The sequence below is a fragment of the Rattus norvegicus genome, chromosome 3, assembly GCF_021556685.1.
Source record: "Rattus norvegicus strain SHRSP/BbbUtx chromosome 3, alternate assembly SHRSP_T2T, whole genome shotgun sequence".
In the NCBI taxonomy this organism is placed as follows: domain Eukaryota; kingdom Metazoa; phylum Chordata; class Mammalia; order Rodentia; family Muridae; genus Rattus; species Rattus norvegicus.
Window position 1 is genome coordinate 72,931,989 of NC_141536.1, and position 24,176 is coordinate 72,956,164.

At 34.5% G+C, this 24,176-nt stretch overlaps 1 protein-coding gene across 1 annotated transcript; it reads right to left on the reverse strand.

Annotated features, from left to right (window-relative positions):
* Positions 1-14,398: 14,398 nt before the first annotated feature.
* On the reverse strand, positions 14,399-17,336 carry Or5d45 (olfactory receptor family 5 subfamily D member 45). Its single transcript, XM_087655043.1, has 2 exons — positions 17,325-17,336; positions 14,399-15,355 (listed from the first exon to the last, which is right to left on the reverse strand). Exons 1-2 carry the CDS (start codon positions 17,334-17,336, stop codon positions 14,399-14,401), a joined length of 969 nt encoding a protein of 322 aa, XP_087511169.1.
* Between the last annotated feature and the right edge of the window lie 6,840 nt (positions 17,337-24,176).

Genomic DNA, 24,176 nt, shown 5'->3' on the forward strand with positions numbered 1-24,176 from the left:
GAATTCATACCCTGGCCTAACCTACAATAAGCTGGACCCTGTTATTTTATTCAAGAGATCTTTGGCCAATCTACTGGAAACTACTCTTCAAGTGAGGTTCCTTATCCAAAATTGACTCTTCTGTGTGTCAACAAAAACTAACAAGGACTGTTACTGAAAACCTTCTCAATAAACAAACTCCTACATCTATTATATTTTTACTTGCTGAACTTAATAGATTGTCTTGGGTAAGTATGAATAAGGAAGTATTTAGTTGATCATGGGCACATTAGTGGTTACACTGTTTAAGATAAATGAGATTCCTATCACTAGCTAAATGATTTACTTTGAGTGCTAAAATGATAATATGAAAATCTAATAGGAAATTTAAGTATGCTTTCAGAATGAATCTAGTTAATGCGATTCTGCTTCTGACTCAAAATTAGAGAATATTTGATCCAAAAGGCACCAACATAAAGTGCAAGCAGCTCAAAGGACAACATTTGAGATACCTTAGTAATATTACTGTTTATGGGTTACTGCTCAATTAATATTCTATATGGTTAATGACTGCTCTTTTTCATTAGTGATTAAGAGATGTGTGCATCTGTTACATCGGCATGCTGAATATTATATTCTCCTGGGGTAGAAATGATCTATAATTTCATATATTATTATGAACTAACCAAATAAAAATTTCTATAAGCAAATATACAGGTAAAGCTACATTGAAATGCTGGCACACATTTTTATGTATATTTGTAGAAATGCATGACCGGTAGCCACGATTCAGAAAAAAATAAACTATACTGTGAAATATAATTTACCTGTGCTATATTTCAACTTGTATAAAAAAGAAAGAAGCTCAGTATAGTGGTGGATGCTTTTAATCCTGATGATGTCAATACAAAGATAGACAAAGTGATCTACAAAGATAGTTTGGTATAATGAGATGCTACCCCAAACAAGAAAAACAGAAAAAAAAGATGCAAATTAAATTTTATTTATGTTCAAATAAAAACATTTCCAATGCAAAAAATCATCCTGATAAAAGTGAATATAAAAACTTCTGCATAGTCAGCATTCCTATTTAATAGGTCTCAAGATAGAAGTTCAAATTTATTACCTTAATGATTTTATGCAAATCTACTAAAAATCCACAGACATTTTGAATATAAATTATACTAAAAATCTTCCTCAGAATAAAATATTTAATTCAAATAGTAGGGGCATCAATCTATAATATTATTCATAGAATACTAACATGATAATAAATATTGGAATGAACTATTGTTGGAATGCTTTATAAAAAGAAAACAAGATATGGGTCTGTTTGCTTCTCTGAGAGAAAACAAGTACTCTAAAATAAAAGCCCAACTGGTCAGGAAACATATTTTATTTTATCAAAAGCACAATAACTTTCTAACTGCATTCTTCAGATTCTTGTTCTTGAAGCTTTAAGAATATAAAAGTGTTTGCCTTGGAATTAGGGTCAAAAGTAAGTGTTTAGAAACCACTACATGATAAGGTAAGGAGAAGAAATAAGAGGTAAAAAAATAAATGTTAGTCTTATGCAATATGTTCAATTTGACATTTGACTTATTGTTTTCTAGTTATTCATTCTGTAAATGTTCTTCTGCACTTGAATGACAAAATTTCAAAGCCTATAATGGATGTTTATAGCAATGTATAAGATATCTTTTTCACTTTGAACTGATTTGACTTTATTTTTCACTAAAATTGTGAGTCCACTTTTTTCTTTCTTCCACTTTTATTAAATTGGATATTTCTTATTTATATTTCAAATGTTATTCCCTTTCCTGGTGTCCTGTCCATCAGCCCCTAACCCTACCCACTCCCCTTCCATATAGGTGTTCCAATCCCCATCCACCCTCCCATTGGAACCCCCCCAACAATCCCCTACACTGGAAGTCCAACCATGGCAGGACCAAGGGCTTCCCCCTTACACTGGTGCACCAAAAAGGCTATTTACTGCTACCTATGCAGTTGGAGCCCAGGGTCAGTCCATGTATAGTCTTTGGGTACTGGTTTAGTGCCTGAAAGCTCTGGTTGGTTAACATTGTTGTTCTTATGGGGTTGCAAGCCCTTTCAGTCCTTTCTCTAATTCCTTCAACAGGCGTTCCATTCTCAGTTCAGTGGTTAGCTGTTGGCAACTGCCTCTGTATTTGGCATGTTCTGGCTATGTCTCTCAAGAGAGGTCTATCTCTGGTTCCTGGCACCATGTACTTCTTAGCTTCATCTGTCTTATCTAGTTTTGGTGTCCAAATATATATGGGCCAAATGTGGGGCAGGCTCTTTATTGTTGAGAACAGTTTTAGCTATCCTGGCTTTTTTGTTATTCCAGATGAATTTGCAAATTGTTCTTTCTAACGCTACGAAGAATTCAGTTGGAATTTTGATGGAGATTGCATTGAATCTGTAGATTGCTTTTGGTAAAATGGCCATTTTTACTATATTAATCTTGCCAATCCATGAGAATGGGATATTTTTCCATCTTCTGTGATCTTCAATTTCTTTCTTCAGACACTTGAAGTTCTTATCATACAGATCTTTCACTTCGTTAGTTAAAATACCAAGGTACTTTATATTATTAGGGACTATTATGAAGGGTGTCTATTCCCTAATTTCCTTCTCACCCTGTTTATCTTTTGTGTAGAAGAAGGCTACAAATTTGTTTGAGTTAATTTTATACCCAGCCAGTTCGCTGAAGTTGTTTATAAGGCTTACTAGTTCTCTGGTGGAACTTTGGGGTCACTTAAGTATACTATCATATCATCTGCAAATAGTGATATTTTGACCTCTTCCTTTCCAACTTTAAATCCTTTAACCCCTTTTATTGTCTGATTTCTCTGACTAGGACTTTGAGAACTATATTAAATAAGTAGAGAGAGAGTGTGTAGGCAGCCTTGTCTAGTCCCTGATTTTAGTGGGATTGCTTCAAATTTCTTTCCATTTATTTTAATGTTAGCTATTGGTTTGGTGTATATGGCTTTTACTGTGTTTAAGTATTGTCCTTGAATTCCTGATATTTCCAGTACTTTTATCATGAAGGGTTCTTGGATTGTCAAATGCTTTCTAAGCATCTAATAAAATGGTCGTGTGGTTTTTATCTTTGAATTTGTTTATAGAGTGAATTACGTTGACGGTTTTCTGCATAGTGAACCATCCCTGAATACATGGGATGAAGCCTACTTGATCATGATGGATGATCATTGTCATGTGTTCTTGGATTTGATTTGCGAGAATTTCATTGAGTATTTTTGCGTCGATATTCATAAGGGAAATTGGTTTGAAGTTCTCTTTCTTTGTTGGGTGTTTGTGTGGTTTAGGTATAAGAGTAATTTTGTCTTCATAGAAGGAATTTGGTAGTGCTCCATCTGTTTTAATTTTGTAGAATAGTTTGAACAGTATTGGTATGAGGTCTTCTATGAAGGTCTGACAGAATTCTGTCCTAAACCCATCTGGTCCTGGTCTCTTTTAGGTTGAGAGACTTTTTATGACTGCTTCTCTTACTTTAGGAGTTATGGGGTTGTTTAAATGGTTTATCTGTTTCTGATTCAACTTTGGTATCTAGTATTTGTCTAGAAAATTGTCCATTTCCTCCAAATTTTCAAGTTTTGTTGAACATAGGCTTTTGTAGTAGGGTCTGATGGTTTTCTGAATTTCCTCTGATTCTGTTGTATGTCTCCTTTTTCATTTCTGATTTTGTTAATTTGGACATACTCTCGGTGCCCTCTGGTTAGTCTGGCTAAGCATTTATCTATCTTGTTGATTTTCTAAAAGAACCAGCTTTTGGTTCTGTTGATTCTTTGTATAGTCCTTTTTCTTTCTACTTTGCTGATTTCAGCCCTGTGTTTAATTATTTCCTGCCTTCTACTTCTCTTGTGGGTATTTGATTCTTTTTGTTCTAGAGCTTTTATGTGTACTGTAAAGCTACTGACATATACTTTCTCTTGTTTCTTTCTGCAGACACTCAGAGCTATGAGTTTTTCTCTTAGTACAGCTTTCATTGTGTCCCATAAGTTCATTTTCATTAAATTCTAAGAAGTCCTTAATTTCTTTTAAATGTATGTTTTTCAATACCTGCTGTCACCTGAGTTTTTGATCTCAGTCATTCTGACTGGTGGGAGTTGGAATCTCAGTGTTGTGTTGATTTGCATTTCCCTGATGACTAGAATGTTGAACATTTCTTTATGTGCTTCTTACCCATTCAATATTGCTGCTGAGAATTCTTTGGCTCTGTACCCCATTTTTAATAGAGTCATTTGACTATCTGGAGTATAACTTCTTGAGTTCTTTGTATATATTAAACAGTATCCCTCTATCGGATGTAGAATTGATAAAGATATTTTTCCCCAATCTATTGGTTGCTGTTTTGTCCTATTGACAGTGTTGTTTCCCTTATAGATGCTTTGCAATTTTTTGAGGTCTCATTTGTCAATTCTTCATTGTTGTGCAGAAGCCACTGGTGTTTTTTTCAGTAAAATTGTGTTCATGTTTCTTCCCCACTTTCTATTCTATCAGTTTCAGTGTATCTCATTTAGTGGGGGTTCTTGATTGACTTGTACTGAGCTTTGTACAAGGCAATAAGAATGCATTGCAGCCCATATGAAAGCTTTATAACAAAGAGAAAGAAATATACCCAAAAGGAGTGGATGGCAAGATATAATCAAATTCATAGCTGAAATCAACCACTTAAAAACATAGAGATCTATATAAATAATCAACAAAATTAACAACTGGTTCTTTGAGAAAATCAACGAGATAGATTAAACCCTCAACCAATCTAACTAAATGTCAGAGACAGTATTCAAATCAATAAAATCAGAAAATAAATGAGAAACATAACTACAGAAACTGAGGAAATTCAAATAATTATCAGATCCTACTACAAAAGCCTATACTTAACAAAACTGGAAAATCTAGATGAAATGGATGATTTTCTAAACAGAAACCAGGTACCACCATTAATACAGGACAAGATTATCTATCCAAAGAGTTCCATAACTCCTAAGGAAATAGAAACAATCATTGAAAGTCTCCCAACCAAATAAATAAATAAATAAATAAATAAATAAATAAATAAATAAATAAATAAATAAAATTAAAAAAACAAAAAACAAAAAACAAAACAACAACAACAAACAAACAAAAACCAAAACTAAACAAAAAACAAAACAAAACAAAACAAGGGCTAGATGGTTTGATTGAAGAATTTTATCAGGCCTTCAAAGAAGAGAACTAACACCAATATTTCTCAAACTATTCCACAAAATAGAAACAAAAGGAATACTATACTATGTAATTCAATCTCTGAAGCCACAGTTATCCATGATACCAAAACTATGCAAAGACCCAACAAAAAACGTTAAGTTTAGAACAATTTTGTTTATGAATATTGATGCAAAAATGCTCAATAAAATTCTTGTAAACCCAATTGAAAACCTATCAAAAGATCATTTATCATGATTAAGTAGGCTTATTACAGGGATGCAAGGATAGTTCAATATTAGAAATCCATAAGCATAATCTACCATATATACAAACACAAAGTAAAAAGAAAAATCACATAATCATCTCATTATATACTGAAAAATCCATGGACAAAATACTTGTGTCTTTTGAAACAGTGGGATGGGCAACTAAACACAGATCCAACTTTCTTGTCCCATTATTTCATTGTGAAATTTGACCATAAACTAATATTCTGATGGATATTTGTGATTTGTAGACAGATATAGACAATATTGCTTGTGTTTGCTGTAGAAACCTCTTAAAGCACTTGTAATACATAGGTCCAAATATTTCTATGAGTATTATCATGTATTATTAATGTTTATATACAAGGGTGAATCTTCAATGTTAAGGTAACTTTAAATTATTTATAAAATATGTGCCTTTTTTAAATGTGATTTTTATTAATATTTCTTCATTTTTATAAAACAGAATCATTCTCTATAATGCTTCAGATGACAAAATATCTTATCTAAAATATTCCTTTCTCATCTAGATATGTTAAGCCCCCTTAAAATTACTATCTTATATAGATATAAAATAAAATAATAAAACAAGTATGTGTCAAAACTAAAGAAAAGGATTAGATTTATAAAAGTAAATAATCATGTATGGACAAGTGCTCTTAAAGTAGAAATAATTTCAGAATTTGTGAGCCCGAGATGGGGAGGAATAGAGAGATTGGATATTGTGCCCCAGATATATTGTATGAGAGAAGTATCTATTTTTGGTGATAATAATAATAATAATAATAATAATAATAATAATAATTGTAAAGTATCTAAGTATTTAATCTAAAAGTAGATGAGTGGGAAATGTATGTGTACTTATAAATATTCAATTAAAATTTCCATGAATAACTTTAGAAAAATCAGTTTCAAATAAATGACAGCACAGTTATGTGCATATTTGCATAACTATTTTGATATAAATATAAAATATTTATATATTAAATATAAATTGTGGAGCAAAGTGTTTACTCAGTGTTTTCTAGGGTATATTGGGCTTATAACTGGGTCCTTAGTTTTCATTTTCAGCATCCATACTGGTTGTTTAAAAGGCCTCTAATCAAGCTCAAGGGAAAACATAAGTTCTCTGCTGGACTCAACATTATGTACACATAGCCACATTAACACAGAGACATACATAATTGAAAATGAAACAAAAATCCTTTCCAAAACAAACACAGGCTTTAATACCAATAACGTTTCTGTCTACTAATCCTTAAATTTGCTAAAGGTAATTTATAAGATTTATGTTTTGTATTTTATAATTTTGTATAATACTATATGATTAAGTTAATTTAAAACTTCCATTAGAAAATATTACTACTATTAAATAGGTAAAGTGGTTTATTATTTCCATATTACTTCTGATTGTTTTGTATTTCAAATATCAATTAATACTTTTTGTTGAAACATTACAAAAATTACAAAAATTACAAAATTACAAAAAATTTCTTTATTTGTTTTTCAAAAATTCCCTAACAGCATACTGACATTCTAATCTCCTTTATAATATCATCATTTCTTGCCCAACTTTTGTTTGTTGTTGTTATTGGATATATTATTGGATATTTTTTATTTACATTTCAAATTGTATCTCCTTTCCAGGTTTCCCATCCATAAAGCCCCTCTTCCATCCCCACTATCCCTGATCCTATGAGAGTGTTCCCCACACCCACCCACCTACCCCTTCCAACCACCCTGCCCTGACATTCCCCTACATTGGGGCATCTAGCATGACAGGATCAAGGGCTCCTCCTTCCATTGGTGCACCACAAGTTCATCCTCTGCTGCATATGTACCTGGAGCCATAGGTCTGTTCATTCATATAATTTTTGGATGGAGGTTTGTTCCTGGGAGCTCTGGTTTGTTGGTATTGTTGTTGTTGTGAAATGGCAAACCCCTTCAGCTCCTTCAATCCATTCTCTAACTCCTCAATAGGGACCTCATTCTCAGTTCAATGGTTGGCTGCTAGCATTCACCTCTGTATTTGTCATGCCCTGGGAGAACCTCTCAGAGGACAGCTATATCAGATTCCTGATTGAATGTACTTTTGGCATCAGCAATATTGTCTGGGTTTGGTGGCTGTATGTATATGGGCTGGATCCCCAGGAGGAGCATTCTCCAAATGGCCATTCTTTCAATCTCTACTCTAAACTTTGTCTCTGTATCTCCTGCTATAAATATTTTTTCCGCTTCTAAGAAGGACTGAAGCATATGCACTTTGGTTGTCCCTCTACTTGAGCTTCATGTGGTTTGTGGATTGGATCTTGGGTAATCCAAGCTTTTGGGCTAATATCCCCTTATCACTGAGTACCTAGCATGTATGGTTTTATTTTTTGTGATTGGGTTACCTTACTCAGGATGATATTTACTATTTGGTATTCATTCAATGATGTTATGGTTTTTCATAGCTGATTAGTACTCTATTGTGTAAATGTACCACATTTTCTGGATCCATTCCTCTTTTGAGAGATATCTAGGTTGTTTCCAGCTTCTGGTTATTATAAATAAAACTGCTATAATCATAGTGGAGCATGTGTCCTTGTTATATGTTGGAGCATCTTTTGTGTATATTCCCAGGAGTGGTATAGCTGGGTCCTCAGGAATTACTATGTCCACTTTTCTGAGGAATCTCCAGACTGATTTCAAGAGTAATTGTACCAGCTTGCAATCCCACAAATAATGGAGAACTGTTCTTTCTCCACATCCTTGCCAGCATCTGTTGTCACCTTAGTTTTTTATCTTAGCCATTCTGACTGGTGTGAGGTAGAAAATCAGGGTTGTTTTGATTTTCATTTCCCTGATGACTAAGAATGTTGAACATATCTTTAGGTGCTTCTCAGCCATTTGATATTCCTCAGTTGAGAATTCTTTGTTTAGGTAGGTACCCCATTTTTAATCTCTGGTTATTTGATTTTCTGGAGTTTATCTTCTTTAGTTCTTTGTATATATTTGATAATAGGCCTCTGTTTTATGTATGATTGGTAAAGATCTTTTCCCAATCTGTTGTTTGCTGTTTTGTCCTAATGACAGTGTTGTTTGCCTTAGAGAAGATTTGCAATTTTATGAAGCCCCATTTGTCGATTCTTGATCTTACAACATAAGCCATTGGTGTTCTTTTCAGATAAATTACCCTAGTGCCCATGTGTTTGAGGTGGTTCCCTACTTTTTCTTTTAGTAGTTTGAGTGGGTCTGGTGTTACGTAGAGGTCTTCGATCCACTTGGGCTCAAGCTTTTTACAGGGCAGGTTGTCTTTTTTACCCTCTGGATGGTTTTAGCTCCTTTGTCAAAGATCAAGTGACCATAAATGTGTGGGTTCATTTCTGGGTCTTCAACTGTATTCCATTCACCTAACTGCCTTTCTCGGTACCAATACCATACAGTTTTTTTATTACTATTCGCTCTGTAAAACAACTTGAGGTCAGGGATGGTGATTCCTCCAAAAGTGTTTTTATTGTTGAGAATAATTTTTGGTCTCCTGGGTTTTATTGTTATTCCAAATAAATGTGCAAGCCCATCTTATTTGCTATTCAATAATGTTATAAAGCACTAAAAAACACAACAACAAATAAACAAAAACAAACAGAACAAGAAAAGTGTGTCTTTGGCATATGCTTCTATTTTACAGGTCATCACTAAACAAATGGAGACAGAAATTGAACCAGGAACCTTGAATCAAGCACCAAAGCAGAGGCAAAGAGGAAACTATGCTTGCTGACATGCTCAGCCTGCTCTCTTACACAAATCAATGCTATAGGCCCCAGTGGTCTCTCACCCACAGTGAGTTGGGTTCTTTCACATCAGTTAGAAGTGGGCTCATGACAATTTCTATCATGCATAATGAAAAAGCAAAGGTTCCAATCTTGTGCAAGTATTGTGAAAGTAACCAAACATACTGTATATTCATGAGTACAATGTCTACATTATATCCAGAAAGCATGGGCTCAAGTATCCCTTGCAAATCCCCACACATTTACGTTCTTTCTGCATTTCTTCCACAACGGTCCTTAAGCTTTCGAAAGGATGATGTGATATTTAGTGATAACCAGTCTAGAATCATAATGTCTGTATTTAGATCTGCAATATCTACTATTAAATACTCCTCACTGATGAAGTCTGTGATCAGGACTGATCTACAAATATAAAGATGTTTGTTTAGAATATCATATGACACCTTGTGTTTTTAGCCAAAACAGCAGGATTAAATTCTTCTCTGTGGTTTATGACAAAGTCAACCATAGGCTTGTGACACATTATGCAATATTAAGAATGAGTGTTCTTCTGTAAAGCATGATTTAAATACAAACAAATGTTGGTTGGTTAAACCCATAAGAGTTATATGCCTCTTGCAATACTGGACATGCTTTTCTAAGAAAATCATTGATGCATCTATGTTCAGTGTGAGTTTACTTCCTAACTGACTACCAGCTCTCATAGTGGTATTCTGCATTTGATACTGAAATTTTCAGTTAATAATCATTGGCTTCTGGCAGTTTTGCCACAAAGCCCTATGTAGAGCTTTTATTTATTTTTTATTACTATCCTAGAACTTTTTAAAATTTAATAAACTCACACAGTAGAAGTTTCATTGCCCCTTTTCTACATTATATTGTTTTGCTAAACCCTAACTCACCCCTGTACTCTCCCCTACCTCCATAGCCCATTCCCATCTAAGCCTTATAAAAATGGTATGCTTCTCTGCTACTTTAATATCACACGTGCTCCTCTGTAAACCTACCTTTATGGTTCTTTCATTTCTCATCTCTTAGTAATGTCTTTTTTATTTCCTAGCCTTGAGAGGTTCTCCAAGTTAAAAAATAGTTTAAGTCTTGGAAGAAATAATTGGCATACATTGGAGAGCTTATACCTTTTTTTCTTTTTTTTTTTTTGTGCTTATTTACTTTTAAACTTTATTGATTTTGGCCAGATAGTGTTCTTAACCCATTATCCACCTCTCCGGCCCCGTTTTGTTGTTTGTTTGTTTTTTCTTTTCTTTTTTCGGAGCTGGGGACCGAACCCAGGGCCTTGGGCTTGCTAGGCAAGCGCTCTACCACTGAGCCAAATCCCCAACCCCTACCTTTTTTTCATCTAGGACTAAGTCACTTCACATAGTATACTTTTCACAATTTCACCCACTCTCTTAATATCATAATTTAATTTTCTTTATATATTAATAAAATGGGATTTCATTAATTACTACTAGTAAATTATCAATACACATATTGTTGGACATCTAGAGAGTCTCCATAAATTCACCTTTTTAATTAGATGATCACTGAGAACAAATGAATAAGGTTATATGTAGGGAGAAACAGAGTATTTAGAACACACTAGAGAGTGGCACATCTGATACATGAGAAAACACTAATGTTGACTTTACTAAACATTCTACACTGATAAGTTCTCTACCAGATTATAGGTCTATAACTGTGAATGATGTTCCACTTTCCAAGTATCCTCACCGATTGTGATTTTCATTTGTTTTCTACATAATAATTATTCTGTTTTATTATTTTTTTTTGGTTCTTTTTTTCGGAGCAGGGGACCGAACCCAGGGCCTTGCGCTTCCTAGGCAAGTGCTCTACCACTGAGCTAAATCCCCAACCCCTATTCTGTTTTAAATTACAGACAATATCAAGAGGGTTTTTAATCATCTTCTTTTTTATTTTCTCTCATTTTTATTAAAAATAATTTTCCATCTTTATTAACTTGAGTATTTCTTATTTATATTTCAATTGTTATTCCCCTTCCTGTTTTTCCAGGCCAACATCCTCCTAACTCCTCCCCCTCCCCTTCTCTATGGGTGTTTCCCTCCCCATCCTCCCCCCATTATTGCCCTCCCCCCAACAATCACGTACACTGGGGTTCAGTCTTGGCAGGACCAAGGGCTTCCCCTTCCACTGGTTCTCTTACTAGGCTATTTATTGCTATGTATGCAGTTGGAGTCCAGGGTCAATACATGTATAGTCTTTGGGTAGTGGCTTAGTCCCTGGAAGCTCTGGTTGGTTGGCATTGTTGTTCATATGGGATCTCAAGCCCCTTCAAGCTCTTTTAGTCCTTTCTAAGATTCCTTCAATGGGGCTCCCGTTCTCAGTTCAGTGGTTTAATGATGGCATTCGCCTATGTATTGTCTGTATTCTGGCTGTGTCTCTCGGGAGAGTTCTACATCCGGTTCAGGTCGTACTGCACTTCTTTGCTTCATCAATCTTACCTAGTTTGGTGGCTGTATATGTATGGGCCACATGTGGGGCAGGCTCTGAATGGGTGTTCCTTCTGCCTCTGTTCTAAACTTTGCCTCACTATACCCTCCCAAGGCAATTCTTGTTCCCCTTTTAAAGAAGGAGTGAAGCATTCCTATTTTGGTCATCCTTCTTGAGGTTCATGTGTTCTGTGCATCTAGGGTAATTCAGGCATTTGGGCTAATATCCACTTATCAAAGAGTGAATACCATGTGTGGTTTTCTGTGATTGGGTTACCTCACTCAAGATATTTTCCAGTTCCATCCATTTGCCTATGAATTTCATAAAGTCATTGTTTTTAATAGCTGTGTAATATTTCATTGTGTAGATGTACCACATTTTCTGTTTCCATTTCACTGTTGAAGGGCATCTGGGTTCTTTCCAGCTTCTGGCTATTATAAATAAGGCTGCTATGGACATAGTGGAGCATGTGTCTTTGTTATATGTTGGAGTATCTTTTGGGTATATGCCCAAGAGAGGTATAGCTGGGTCCTCAGGTATTTCAATGTCCAATTTTCTAAGGAACCTCCAGACTGATTTCCAGAGTGGTTGTACCAGTCTGCAATCCCACCAACAATGGAGGAGAGTTCCTCGTTCTCCATATCTTTGCCAGCATTTTGCTGTCACCTGAATTCTTGATCTTAGCCATTTTCACTTGTGTGAGGTGAAATCTCCGGGTTGTTTGATTTGCATTTCCTCTATGACTGAAGATTTTGAACATTTCTTTAGGTGTTTCTTAGCCATTTGGCATCCCTTAGCTGTGAATTCTTTGTTTAGCTCTGAACCCCAATTTTTAATAGGGTTATTTGTCTCCCTGCAGTCTAACTTCTTGAGTTCTTTGTATATTTTGGATATAAGTCCTCTATCAGTTGTAGGATTGGCAAAGATCTTTTCCCAATCTGTTGGTTGCCATTTTGTCCTAACAACAGTGCCCTTTGCCTTAAAGAAGCTTTGCAGTTTTGTGAGATCCCATTTGTTGATACTTGATCTTAGAGCCTAAGCCATTGGTGTTTTGTTCAGGAAATTTTTTCCAGTGCCCATGTGTTCAAGATTCTTCCCCACTTTTTATTCTATTAGTTTGAGCGTATCTGGTTTGATGTGGAGGTCCTTGATCCACTTGAACTTATGCTTTGTACAGGGTGATTAAAAATGGATCGTTCTGCATCTTCTACATGCTGACATCCAGTTGAACCAGCACTATTTGCTGAAAATGCTATCTATTTTCCATTGGATGGTTTTGGCTCCTTTGTCAAAAATCAAGTGACCATAGGTGTGTGCATTCATTTTTTTTGCAGAGGATTTGATAGTATATTTAAGTGATCCCAAATATTCCACCAGAGAACTACTAAACCTGATAAACACCTTCACCAAAGTGGCTGGATATAAAATTAACTCAAATAAATCAATAGCCTTCCTCTACACAAAAGAGAAACAAGACGAGAAAGAAATTAGGGAAACGACACCTTTCTTAATAGTCCAAAGTAATAAAAAATACCTTGGTGTGACTTTAACCAAGCAAGTGAAAGATCTGTATGATAAGAACTTCAAGACTTTGAAGAAATTGAAGAAGGTCTCAGAAGATGGATAGTTCTCCCATGCTCATTGATTGGCAGGATTAATATAGTAAAAATGGCCATTTTACCAAAAGAGATCTACAGATTCAATGCAATCCCCATCAAAACACCAATCCAATTCTTCAGAGAGTTAGAACAATTTGCAAATTCATCTGGAATAACAAAAAAACCCAGGATAGCTAAAACTATCCTCAACAACAAAAGGACTTCCAGGGGAATCACTATCCCTGACTCAAGCAGCATTACAGAACAATAGTGATAAAAACTGCATGGTATTTTTACAGAGACAGACAGATAGATCAGTGGAATAGAATTAAATCATCTTCTTATGTTTAAGTATAATAAATGTATTTAAAAAGTATTTATCAGTAACTTTTGTATCTTTTAGACCCCTCTCTACTGAAGAGATAGTACTACATTAAAATGTTTAAAACTAATAAATGCAAATTTCTTAAAGTACATGTTTGCCTGCAACTACTTATACAAATTGAAATTATAATATAAAATAAAAATTACCTGTGCTCTTCTAACCTATATAAGAGAAGGAATTCTGGGCATAGTGATGGATATTTTTATTGTCAGTAGCTGCAAAACAGAGACAGACAGTAGGGCAGCCTATTATAGCTGTCTCAGTATAGGTAGATATAATCCCACATGGGAAAAGCAAAGAAAATGAGGTGAATTACATTTTTGTATTTATTGAAAGAAATGCTTTCCAATGCAAAATGAGTCCATATGTAGTTGAATGTAAAAAAATCATCCACAGTCATAATTGCATATTAATCTTTTCAAGCTCAAACACCAATTTTTTCTTTCAAAATTATTAAAATCATCTAAAATTTTGATGTATAAATTATACTTGTATCTTATATCTTATAATTGCATAAGATTATAATTTAAATGAGTATCAATCTATGGTATTATTTATAGTTTACAAGTTTGATACTAAAATGAGAATAGAATGATATATGAATGTCATTTAAAAATGAATAAATGAATGAGTCTGTTTGCATTTCAGAATAAAGACCGCTACACTAAAATAAATGACGAACCAATGGTTATATTATGATGACAAACAAAAGCTCATTAGCCTCTTAACTGCATCCTTCACATCTTTGTTTCTGAGACTGTATATAAGTGGGTTCAGCATGGGAATGATAACTGTGTAGAAAACTGAGGCCACCTTGATTAGAAGCCAAGAACTTTTGGTGGTGGGAACACAGTAGAGACAGATGATAATGCTATGGTAAATGGTAATGGTAGTGAGATGGGAGGCACAGGTGGAGAAGACTTTGTAGCGCCCTCCAGTGGTAGGCATTTTCATGACAGTGATGACAATAAAAACATAAGAGGTGAGAATGATCAGCAGACTGCTTAGCTCATTGAAAGTAGCAAAGATGAAAATGACCTTCTGACTAATGTAGGGGTCAGAGCAGGAAACAGCAACAATGGCATCGTGTTCACACACAAAGTTATTTATGAACTTGGTACCACAGAAAACCAAGGTCAACATAAAATGGATGAATATAAAGGAACAGATTATACTCCAGGAGTATGATGCAGCTACCAGGGACCAGCAGAGCTTCTGAGACATAGCCACTGTGTAGAGAAGAGGATTGCATACTGCCACAAACCTGTCATAGGCCATCACTGCCAACATAAAAGTTTCTGTCACCACAAATATGCATGCAAAGAAGAATTGCATGACACAACCGGTGAAGGAGATCCTTCTGTCTTCCACAATCAAGTTTTCTAAGAGCTTTGGTGTGACAACAGTGGAGTAACAGAAATCCACAAAGGAAAGATGACTTAGAAAAAAGTACATGGGAGTGTGGAGCTTATGGCTGATCCTGATGAGAGCAATCATGCCCAGGTTCCCCAGCACAGTGACTGTGTATATGGTAAGGAACAGGAGGAACAGGGGCACTTGGAGGTGTGGGTATTCTGAGAAACCCACAAGGATGAAGGTCACAGCAGAAGTCTCGTTTTCTTGAGTGCTATGAAGTAAAGAAAGAGTGATCTGCCAAATCAGAACTAATGCCAGTATTAGGGAAAAGTAAGAAAAAGTTCATACTTTGATGGGTTCTATATAAATATTACAGTAAAACATTACATTTTCAACATTTTATTTAAATGACACATATATAGGAGACAACACTTTCCGATTAAAATTTTGTAAAGATAATTGAAACAGGATTAGAGAAGTTAAAACTTACCAAGGTATATTCCAAATAAAAGAAGACTATTACCATTGAGAACTAGAATCTGCATAATGGTCCCTGTGTCAGCTTGCATGAATTTGAAATTATAAAACCACCTTGCTTGAATTTCAAAGTAGGAAATTTTTTTTCTGAAGGAATGGCCTTTCAGTGCCTGCCCCACCTCGGAATGTAGTTGGTATATAAGTATAATCTCCACCAAAACTAGATAATAAAGAAATGCATGTTCACAGGATCCTGATATAGCTGTCTCCTGAGAGACTCATGCAGAGCATGTCAAATACAGAGGCGAATGCTAGCAGCAAAGCAGTGAACTGAGAATAGGGCCCGTTGTTGGAATTAGCGTAGGGATTGAAAGAACTTAAGGGGCTTCCAACCCCATAAGATAAACAATACAAATCAACCAGAGCTGCCAGGGACGAAATCACTGCACAGAGACTACATATAGACAGATCCTTTGCTCCAGCTGTATATGAAGTAGAGGATGGCCATGTTGGGCACCAATGCAAGGAGAAGCCCTTGTAGGGGAATGTCAGAGGGGGAGGCAGGTAGCAGGGTGGTTGGGGAGGAGGAACACCCTTATAGAAGAAGGCAAGGGAGGTGGAATTGAGGCTTATGGCAGGGAAACTGGGAAAGGGAATAACACTTGAAATGTAAATACAAAATTCAGTAATACAAAAGATAAAAAAGAAAATAAAATAAGTAATTGTTTAAAACAAAAAAGTCTCATATACTTAGAAAAAATGTTCTTTCAAAGAAAATAGATATAGTTACTTTTGTTTCACCCAAATTAATAAGCACTTAAAGTGAAAATGTGAAAGATTTCCATTTAGAACTAGGATCACAATTGGGTATCCTGAGTACACTACAGGATGAGACTTGAAAAGAAACAGAAGAAGCAGAAGGATGAGAAAAAGAAGGAGAAGGAGGAGGAGGAAGAGGAAGAGGAGGAGGAGGAGGAAGAGGAGGAGCAACAACAACAAAAACAATGACGAGAACAAGAAGGAGAAGATCAAGAACAGGAAGAACATGAACAAGATGGTCAAGAACAAGGAGAACAAGAACATAAAGTTAAAGAAGAATATCATCATCATCATCTTCATCAACAATAACAATAAATGCAAACACAAAAGAAAAGTAAATGTTAGCTTTATGCAACATTCTAAATTTGGTATCTGGATACATATTTAGAGTTACTTGCCCTACAATTTTTTGTACATGAAATACATAATTTCAAAGTATATTGTGAACCTATTTTTGTGTTCATGAGTTAAATATTTTTGTACATTTTGTACATTTTGAATTTTAAAAGTATTTTCTGATTAATGTTATGTTACTGATGATAATATAATAAGAGAAAGTGTATGCTAGGTTTTCAGAGGAGAAATATTTTAAAAGAATCGGTAATATAAAATTGACCTTTTCATTATAATATATTTAGAATATGAATAATAGACATAAAATCAAAGAAGAGCCAAAAAAGCACTATAGCATTCTTATAATGTTTAAAGCATTGCCAAAGATAATTTTCTAAGCAGAGAGCTTCTAAAATTAATGCACAGCACTTCTAAATGATACTAGTCATTTCTTCAAAAGCAACAAAAGGGTAACTTACTGACATGCAACTTCAAGAATAGAGTGAGTATGTAGAGACACCAAAGTAATTAAAAGAATTTCTGTGTTTTCAGAGGACTCCAGATCTGTTCTAAGCACCCAAAACTGGAAGCTCCCATTTCTGTAACTTTAGCTCCAGGGAAGAGATACACTTACCTTTTCTCCCATAATCACCTTCACACATAGGATATAAATTCATAAAAATACCAATTTATATCTATATCATATCTATATATATATATGAAATAAAACACACCTTAAAAATTAAATAAATATAAGGCAAATTTGTTATATATTAAAATGTGTAAACTGTAGTATGATATACAGGAAATGCAAAGTTTTAGTAAACATCTCTGATAATCAAACTTACAAAAATTTATAGACAAATGTTTTCCTCCACTTAAGGAGGAAACAGAAAAAAATGTTTTCTTCTGAACTCTGATGTAGATGCCACATGATAATATCTGGACAGCCAATCAAAAAACATAACATCATATTTTAGATTCTCCTACACATTTGCATTATCCTTTCATTGGGCTACAGCAGCCTCCAACCCAGAGAATCAATATTGCAAAAAATACAGCAATTCCTGATCTGTCCTTTACAACATCCATCAGGTCTCAAACTAGCCCTACATTCTTGCCTCATTTTACAGTTAAATCCATACTACTTAAAAGATTCTACCAAATGCTACATTCCTCCTTGAGCATAGAACAGATTGAAGCAAAGAGTAGTGAATTGTGATGCTCATGGCTCCTTAAAATGCTAAGAATAATGAACTCATGACTGCAGATCTCTGAACAATCTATTAATAGCACATTTTGGAAAAATCAGTAAACATTATGGAAGAACAGAAAGATTGTAAGAGCCACTGTGAAATGGAGTGAAAATGCTATTTTTGGGGTATAGCATGGCTATGACAAACATAGTTACCATTCTTTGTGCTGGTTCTGCATAAACTATCAGTATTCATGGATCAGATAAAGGTCCATAAATGTTCATGCAGCTCATCTCCTTGCAGAATTATAAATGGATGTTGTATTCTGGGTTAAATATAATCATTTGTTTTAGTTTGGCACAAAATAAGTAGCTGATCAGTGTTCAGTGCATAGTTCCAAATGCATGGATTTACAGAATATTATAAAATGAAATAAGAATCCTAGAATGTAAAAACATAAACTTGTCCAAAGTGACAGGAATTAGACTGAGGTCACAAAGGATTGGTGGTGAGAGTAAACAGAGGCACTCTACATGTATGCTACTGTGAGACAACAACGTTAACCAGTAAAAAATATTTTGTGACATTTTGAGGGTAATGTACATAATCATGTAAGCGTGCCAAACACAACTTTAAGAATTTTAAATGAAATGAAAATCTACATTGTTCTGACTTTTTAAAACCAACAGAATACAAATCCAGTCTCAATAAAACTGATGTATTTTTTAAACACGGGAATATTTGACAACCTGTTATAATCAACATATTTAACAGGAGGCATTTAGATTTCTCTTGTCTCTCTATATCCTCATGCATTATTGAATTCTTCTTTGTGATAAGTATTTGTCTCCTCCATACATAATCCATTAAAATGATTGCTATTGATTTACTACCACAAAATATTGGATATGCTCTTTCATTTTTCTGATACCACCTTGTATGTAGCCCAGCCTAGCCTTCAAATAACTGTAAAGCCAGACTTTGCAACAAACTAAGAACTCAAATAAGAATGAATTTTTAAACCTCATCTTGCAGCTTCAACCTTTCAAAGGCTGAGATTATGTATCTATGATATCATATTATACTTTAAATTTTAGTTTTATAAAGAATACTGTCTCACTTACCTGCATGGAGTTATAACTTATATTTTACTATTATTCCAAAATGTTTCTTTCCTTCATTGATATTCAGATAGCTAACCCTAGAAAACTGTGAAGGAATCATCATATAGTAGTAAGAAATCTTCATTAAAGAAGAAAGCTGGATTTAAAATTTTGGGGTATCCACAAATTTGTAAAAATACACTATGGCCTCATTTCCTCATGCAAATGAAATAACAGAAATGAATCAACTCACCTAAATACAGAGGGTCCTGAATGATGCATTTACTTAAGAATTCTTTGTTAAAGTTAATGAGATACCAAAATATGCTTTTGTTTTACTAGTTAGTCAACAGATATAGCTCTGGAAGAATGTTCATCTGCAATATATTTAATGGTTGTTTTAAATGAACTTTAGCCACTCCCTTAGTCAAACAAAGACAGAACATCACATTTTAAAAGATAAACATTGTTTATTAATTTTGCACAAATATATGTGCTCAAGGCATCAGGAACCAGTATATTAGGGGTTTTCACTGAACAATTACCTAGGAGAATACATTTTAAACAATTAGAGGTAACAATGTCCCATATGGTTTTGTGTTACATGTTTAAAACCCCGGGGCATTAATCCAATCAACTCTATTCTGTAATCATAATGAATAATAATAAAGTATACATGCAGTATATATACATGAACATATATAATGTATGCATTACAATATACCCTAATATACTCTAATGAATATGAAAAAAGAATTATTCAAGGAAAAGAGGTCATAAATGTGGCTCAAGGAAAATTGTTTATAGATAGACAAATGCCCACTCACTGAAAAACTGTATACAGACTTAATGTATTTCCCATCAAAGTCTCAACACAACTTTTTACAGACCTTGTAAGAATACTTTTCTACTTCATATGAAAAGAACAACAATAAAAAAAAACAACAAAACAGAACGCAGCAATATCAGGACAGCTAAAACAATCTTGAACAATAAAAGAATTGCTAGCGGCTTCACCATTTCTGATTTATATATATTATAATTTGCTCTCCTGGACATGGGTGTTTGACTCTCCCTGAAATTATCTTATAACATTTCCTGCAAATGTATAGATAGGAGTACTCATCAAATGTCAAATTCTCTAATGACATAATCCAATTCATTTTTAAAGTTTTAGCTATTTACATGCATGCGTGTTTTACCTGTATATATTCCTGTGCACACTCTATATTGATGCTAGCCAAGGATATCTAGAGATTCTGTGCAATGAGAGTGAAATGTAACTGTGAGCACTGGATAGTAGTTGTGCTTTGAACCTGGGCCCTCAGCATAAGCAACTAGAACTTTTAACCCTTATCTATATCTCCAACCTTCCACCTACCATTTTATGTGTGTATATGTCTGAAGGATAATGAACGTACAGGTGAGAGTGACCTCATTGGCCAACAGAATCTTGTACTTGAATTGCAGAAACAGACAGAGAGTATATAGATCTACTGGAAGAGGACGATGTGTATTCAACCATAGAGCCATCTATCCTGTTCCATCATCTCATTGTCAAACCTGACTATAAAAATAACATCATGAAGATTTTAATACTATATTTCTGTAGTACAACTTTAAATAGGAGTGGTGATGCCTGTGATTTGAACCTGAAATTGTTGTGTACTGTATTGTTCGATTTTTTTTGTTGTTTGTTTTATATGAAATAGAAGGATATCCTTATAAAATCGGTAAATAATTGTGTTGAGATTTTAATGGGGGAATATTTCAAAGATGTATTTTTTGATTGAATAGGCATTTTTACTATGTTTATCACACTGACTGATGAGTTTGGGAGATCTTTCCATTCTGATATCTACTTCAATTTCTTACTTCAAAACAAGAAGTTTTATCATACAAGTCTTTGAACTGCTTTGTTAGATTTACCATAACATATATTATTTCAGGCTCCTGCAAAAGATGCCCTTTGACTTCTTTCTCAATCCATTATTCACTTTTATAAGTTTCTGTCTGAGTTAGGAATTTCTATCACTGTGAAGAGACCCCTATACCAAAGTAACCTTTATTAAGAACAATATTTACTTGGGGCTGCCTCATAGGTTCTGAGGTTCAGTCCATTATTAGAATTGCAGGAAGCATAGTAGCATCCAGGCAGACATGGTACTGGAGAAGCTGAGAGTTCTACAACTTGATCCAAAGACCAGCAGGAGAATACTGGCTCCCAGGCAGTTAGGAGGAGGGTTTCTTAAAACCCTCCCATAGTGATACATTTCTTCCAACGGGGCAATACCTCCTAATAATTCCACTGCCTGTGCCAAGCAATCTCACACCACCACAGATGGCTCTTGATCATGCATTTGTGGTTTTGTAATTTTCTTAATTAAGAAGCAATTTACTTCTTGTCCCTCCTAGTGTTTACTACCAAAAACAAGTAGTCAAAGAAAAACCTGACCATAATACTCACATGAGGAAAGGTATTATAAAGATAATTCATGGCTCCACAGGTGCTGAGGTTTATCTAAATGCATATGAAAAGTTTCCAATAGTCATGTTTTGTTGGTTTAAAGTAAGACATATGTCAGTGTTTAGATATGGATATTGATGATGGTTGAAAGGATTCTGCAAGGAGGACCTTGATGTTCCTTGAGGTTTGAGGAAGATGATGTTCTATTTAGCAATGAACAGTTCACAGTCACATACTCTACATTTAGACCTACAATGTGTTTCTGTATTAACTATTGCCAACAAGAATACCAACAAAAAACCTTCACTGATACAGGATGTGAACAACACTAATCTACATGAATAAAAATAGTTGTTTAGAATGCAATATGACACTATGTGTACTTAGTCAAAACAGCAATACTACTTTTCTCTATGTCTTATGACCAAGTTAACCAATGACTACTGACATTATATACAATATTATACATACATACATACATACATACATATGTACATACATTCATATACAAACATAGACACACACACACACACACACACACACACACACACACACACACACACACACACACGATCATGGAAAAAGACAAAGGGCCCCACAATGTAAAAGGCTATTAATTTCCACTAGAAGTTCATCTGCTTACAAAGAGATCTAACTTGATTAAATAGGTAAGAACCATACTCTTTCGTACTACTGAATATGTCTTTCTAGAAAAATCATTTTTGTACCTCATGTGGCCCACAAATGTGTAGGATCCCTAGTTAATTTTCTCACTATCTGCTTAGATAGACACTTCCTGTACTCTGAAAAATAGCCAGCAGTGTGGAAAGTACTTGTTAATAGAAAGCTTGGTTTTGCACTGCCAAATAGTCCAAGCATTTGGTATCTTTAGCAACAGCATCTTAAGATGACTATCTGGTGGAAACCAAGAGCCTTTCTATTGTTGGGTCCTTTGTCTTTCTCTAGGACCACCAGCTCATGGACAGCAATTCTGCATTTGATACTGAGATTTTCCTTTAATAACCATTGACTCCTCAGAGTCATGTCATCTAACCATATATGGTATTTCCATTTAAATGGTTTTTAATTAATTTTAAAAATTAATTTAGGTTCTTTTGATGTTTAATATACTCACAAAGTAGTAAGTTCCCATTGTCCCTTTACTACATTTTTTGTTTCATTTTGCTAAGCCCTAACTGAACCCTTTACTATTGCTTCTTTCCTACTCCCATAGTTTTCTAAACATGGTATTCCTCCCTGCTTCTTTCATACCATGTGTGTTCTATATCCCCTACTCTTACACTCTTTTATACATCACCTTCTAGTGATCTCCTTTTTAATTGATATTCTTAACATGTACTCAAATTTGAAAAATTGGCTAAGCATTGGAAGAAAAGATTGGCATATATTAGCATATACCAATTTATCTGGGCCTAAGTCAGATCACTTATTCCAATTTCACCCATTTTCCTGTTAGTTTCATAATTTTATTTTTATTACACACGGATAAACAAATTTACTATATGTATTATAATTTAAATATCTGTAAATCTATTGTTGGACATCTAGAGTGGCTCCAAAAATTCACCTTTTTAACTAGATGATCAATGATTAAGGTTGTATGCAGGGGTATACAGAGTACTTAGAGCACACTCAGGAGTGGCATATGTGAGATATGATAAAGTTCTATTTTTAAATTGACTACAACATTGCACACTGAGGTGTCTGTACCAGTTTATATGCCCTCCAACTGTGAATAAATGTTCCCTTTCCAAGTATCCTCATCAGTTCTGATTGTCATTTTGTTCCTACATATTATTCTGCCTAAAGTTACAGGGAATCTCCACATGGTTTTAAATTTCTTTTTTATTATGTCTCAGAAGGATGTACTCATTAAAAAATATTTATCTGTACTTGTATGTATTATGGAAAACTCTCCATTGAAGAATACTTTTTTTTTACATTATTAAAACATTTTTTTTTATTAACTTGAGTATTTCTTATATACATTTCAAGTGTTATTCCCTTTCCCGGTTTCCGGGCAAAATCCCCCTCCCCCCTTCCCTTCCTTATGGGTGTTCCCCTCCCAACCCTCCCCCCATTGCCGCCCTCCCCCCATAGACTAGTTCACTGGGGGTTCAGTCTTAGCAGGACCCAGGGCTTCCCCTTCCACTGGTGCTCTTACTAGGATATTCATTGCTACCTATGGGGTCAGAGTCCAGGGTCAGTCCATGTATAGTCTTTAGGTAGTGGCTTAGTCCCTGGAAGCTCTGGTTGCTTGGCATTGTTGTACTTTTGGGGTCTCGAGCCCCTTCAAGCTTGAAGAATACTTTTTCTTCAGTTTATTTTATGTTCAAGATATTTATCCTGTCTCATATGTATGCTAGTAAGAAATCATTAGTAAACCTTTATTTCTTGAGGCCCTTCCTCCCCAGAGTACAAAAGGCAGTGAATAACCAAAATATCTGAGACTATATCATGCTGGTTATACTCCATTCAAAGTTGTCTTTTGTATATGAAAATATAATTTAATCTTGAAATATATAAATGATATTTAGTAGATTTAAATGTACAATATTTCAAAATTTCAAGCAGAGCTATATGTAAAAGAATTAGTATATTCTACTTAATTACTATGAATGATATCCAATTCAAATATTTTATTTACAAGCTATATTGAGCAGGTTCGGGATCTATTCTAACTTACACTCCAGCCATCT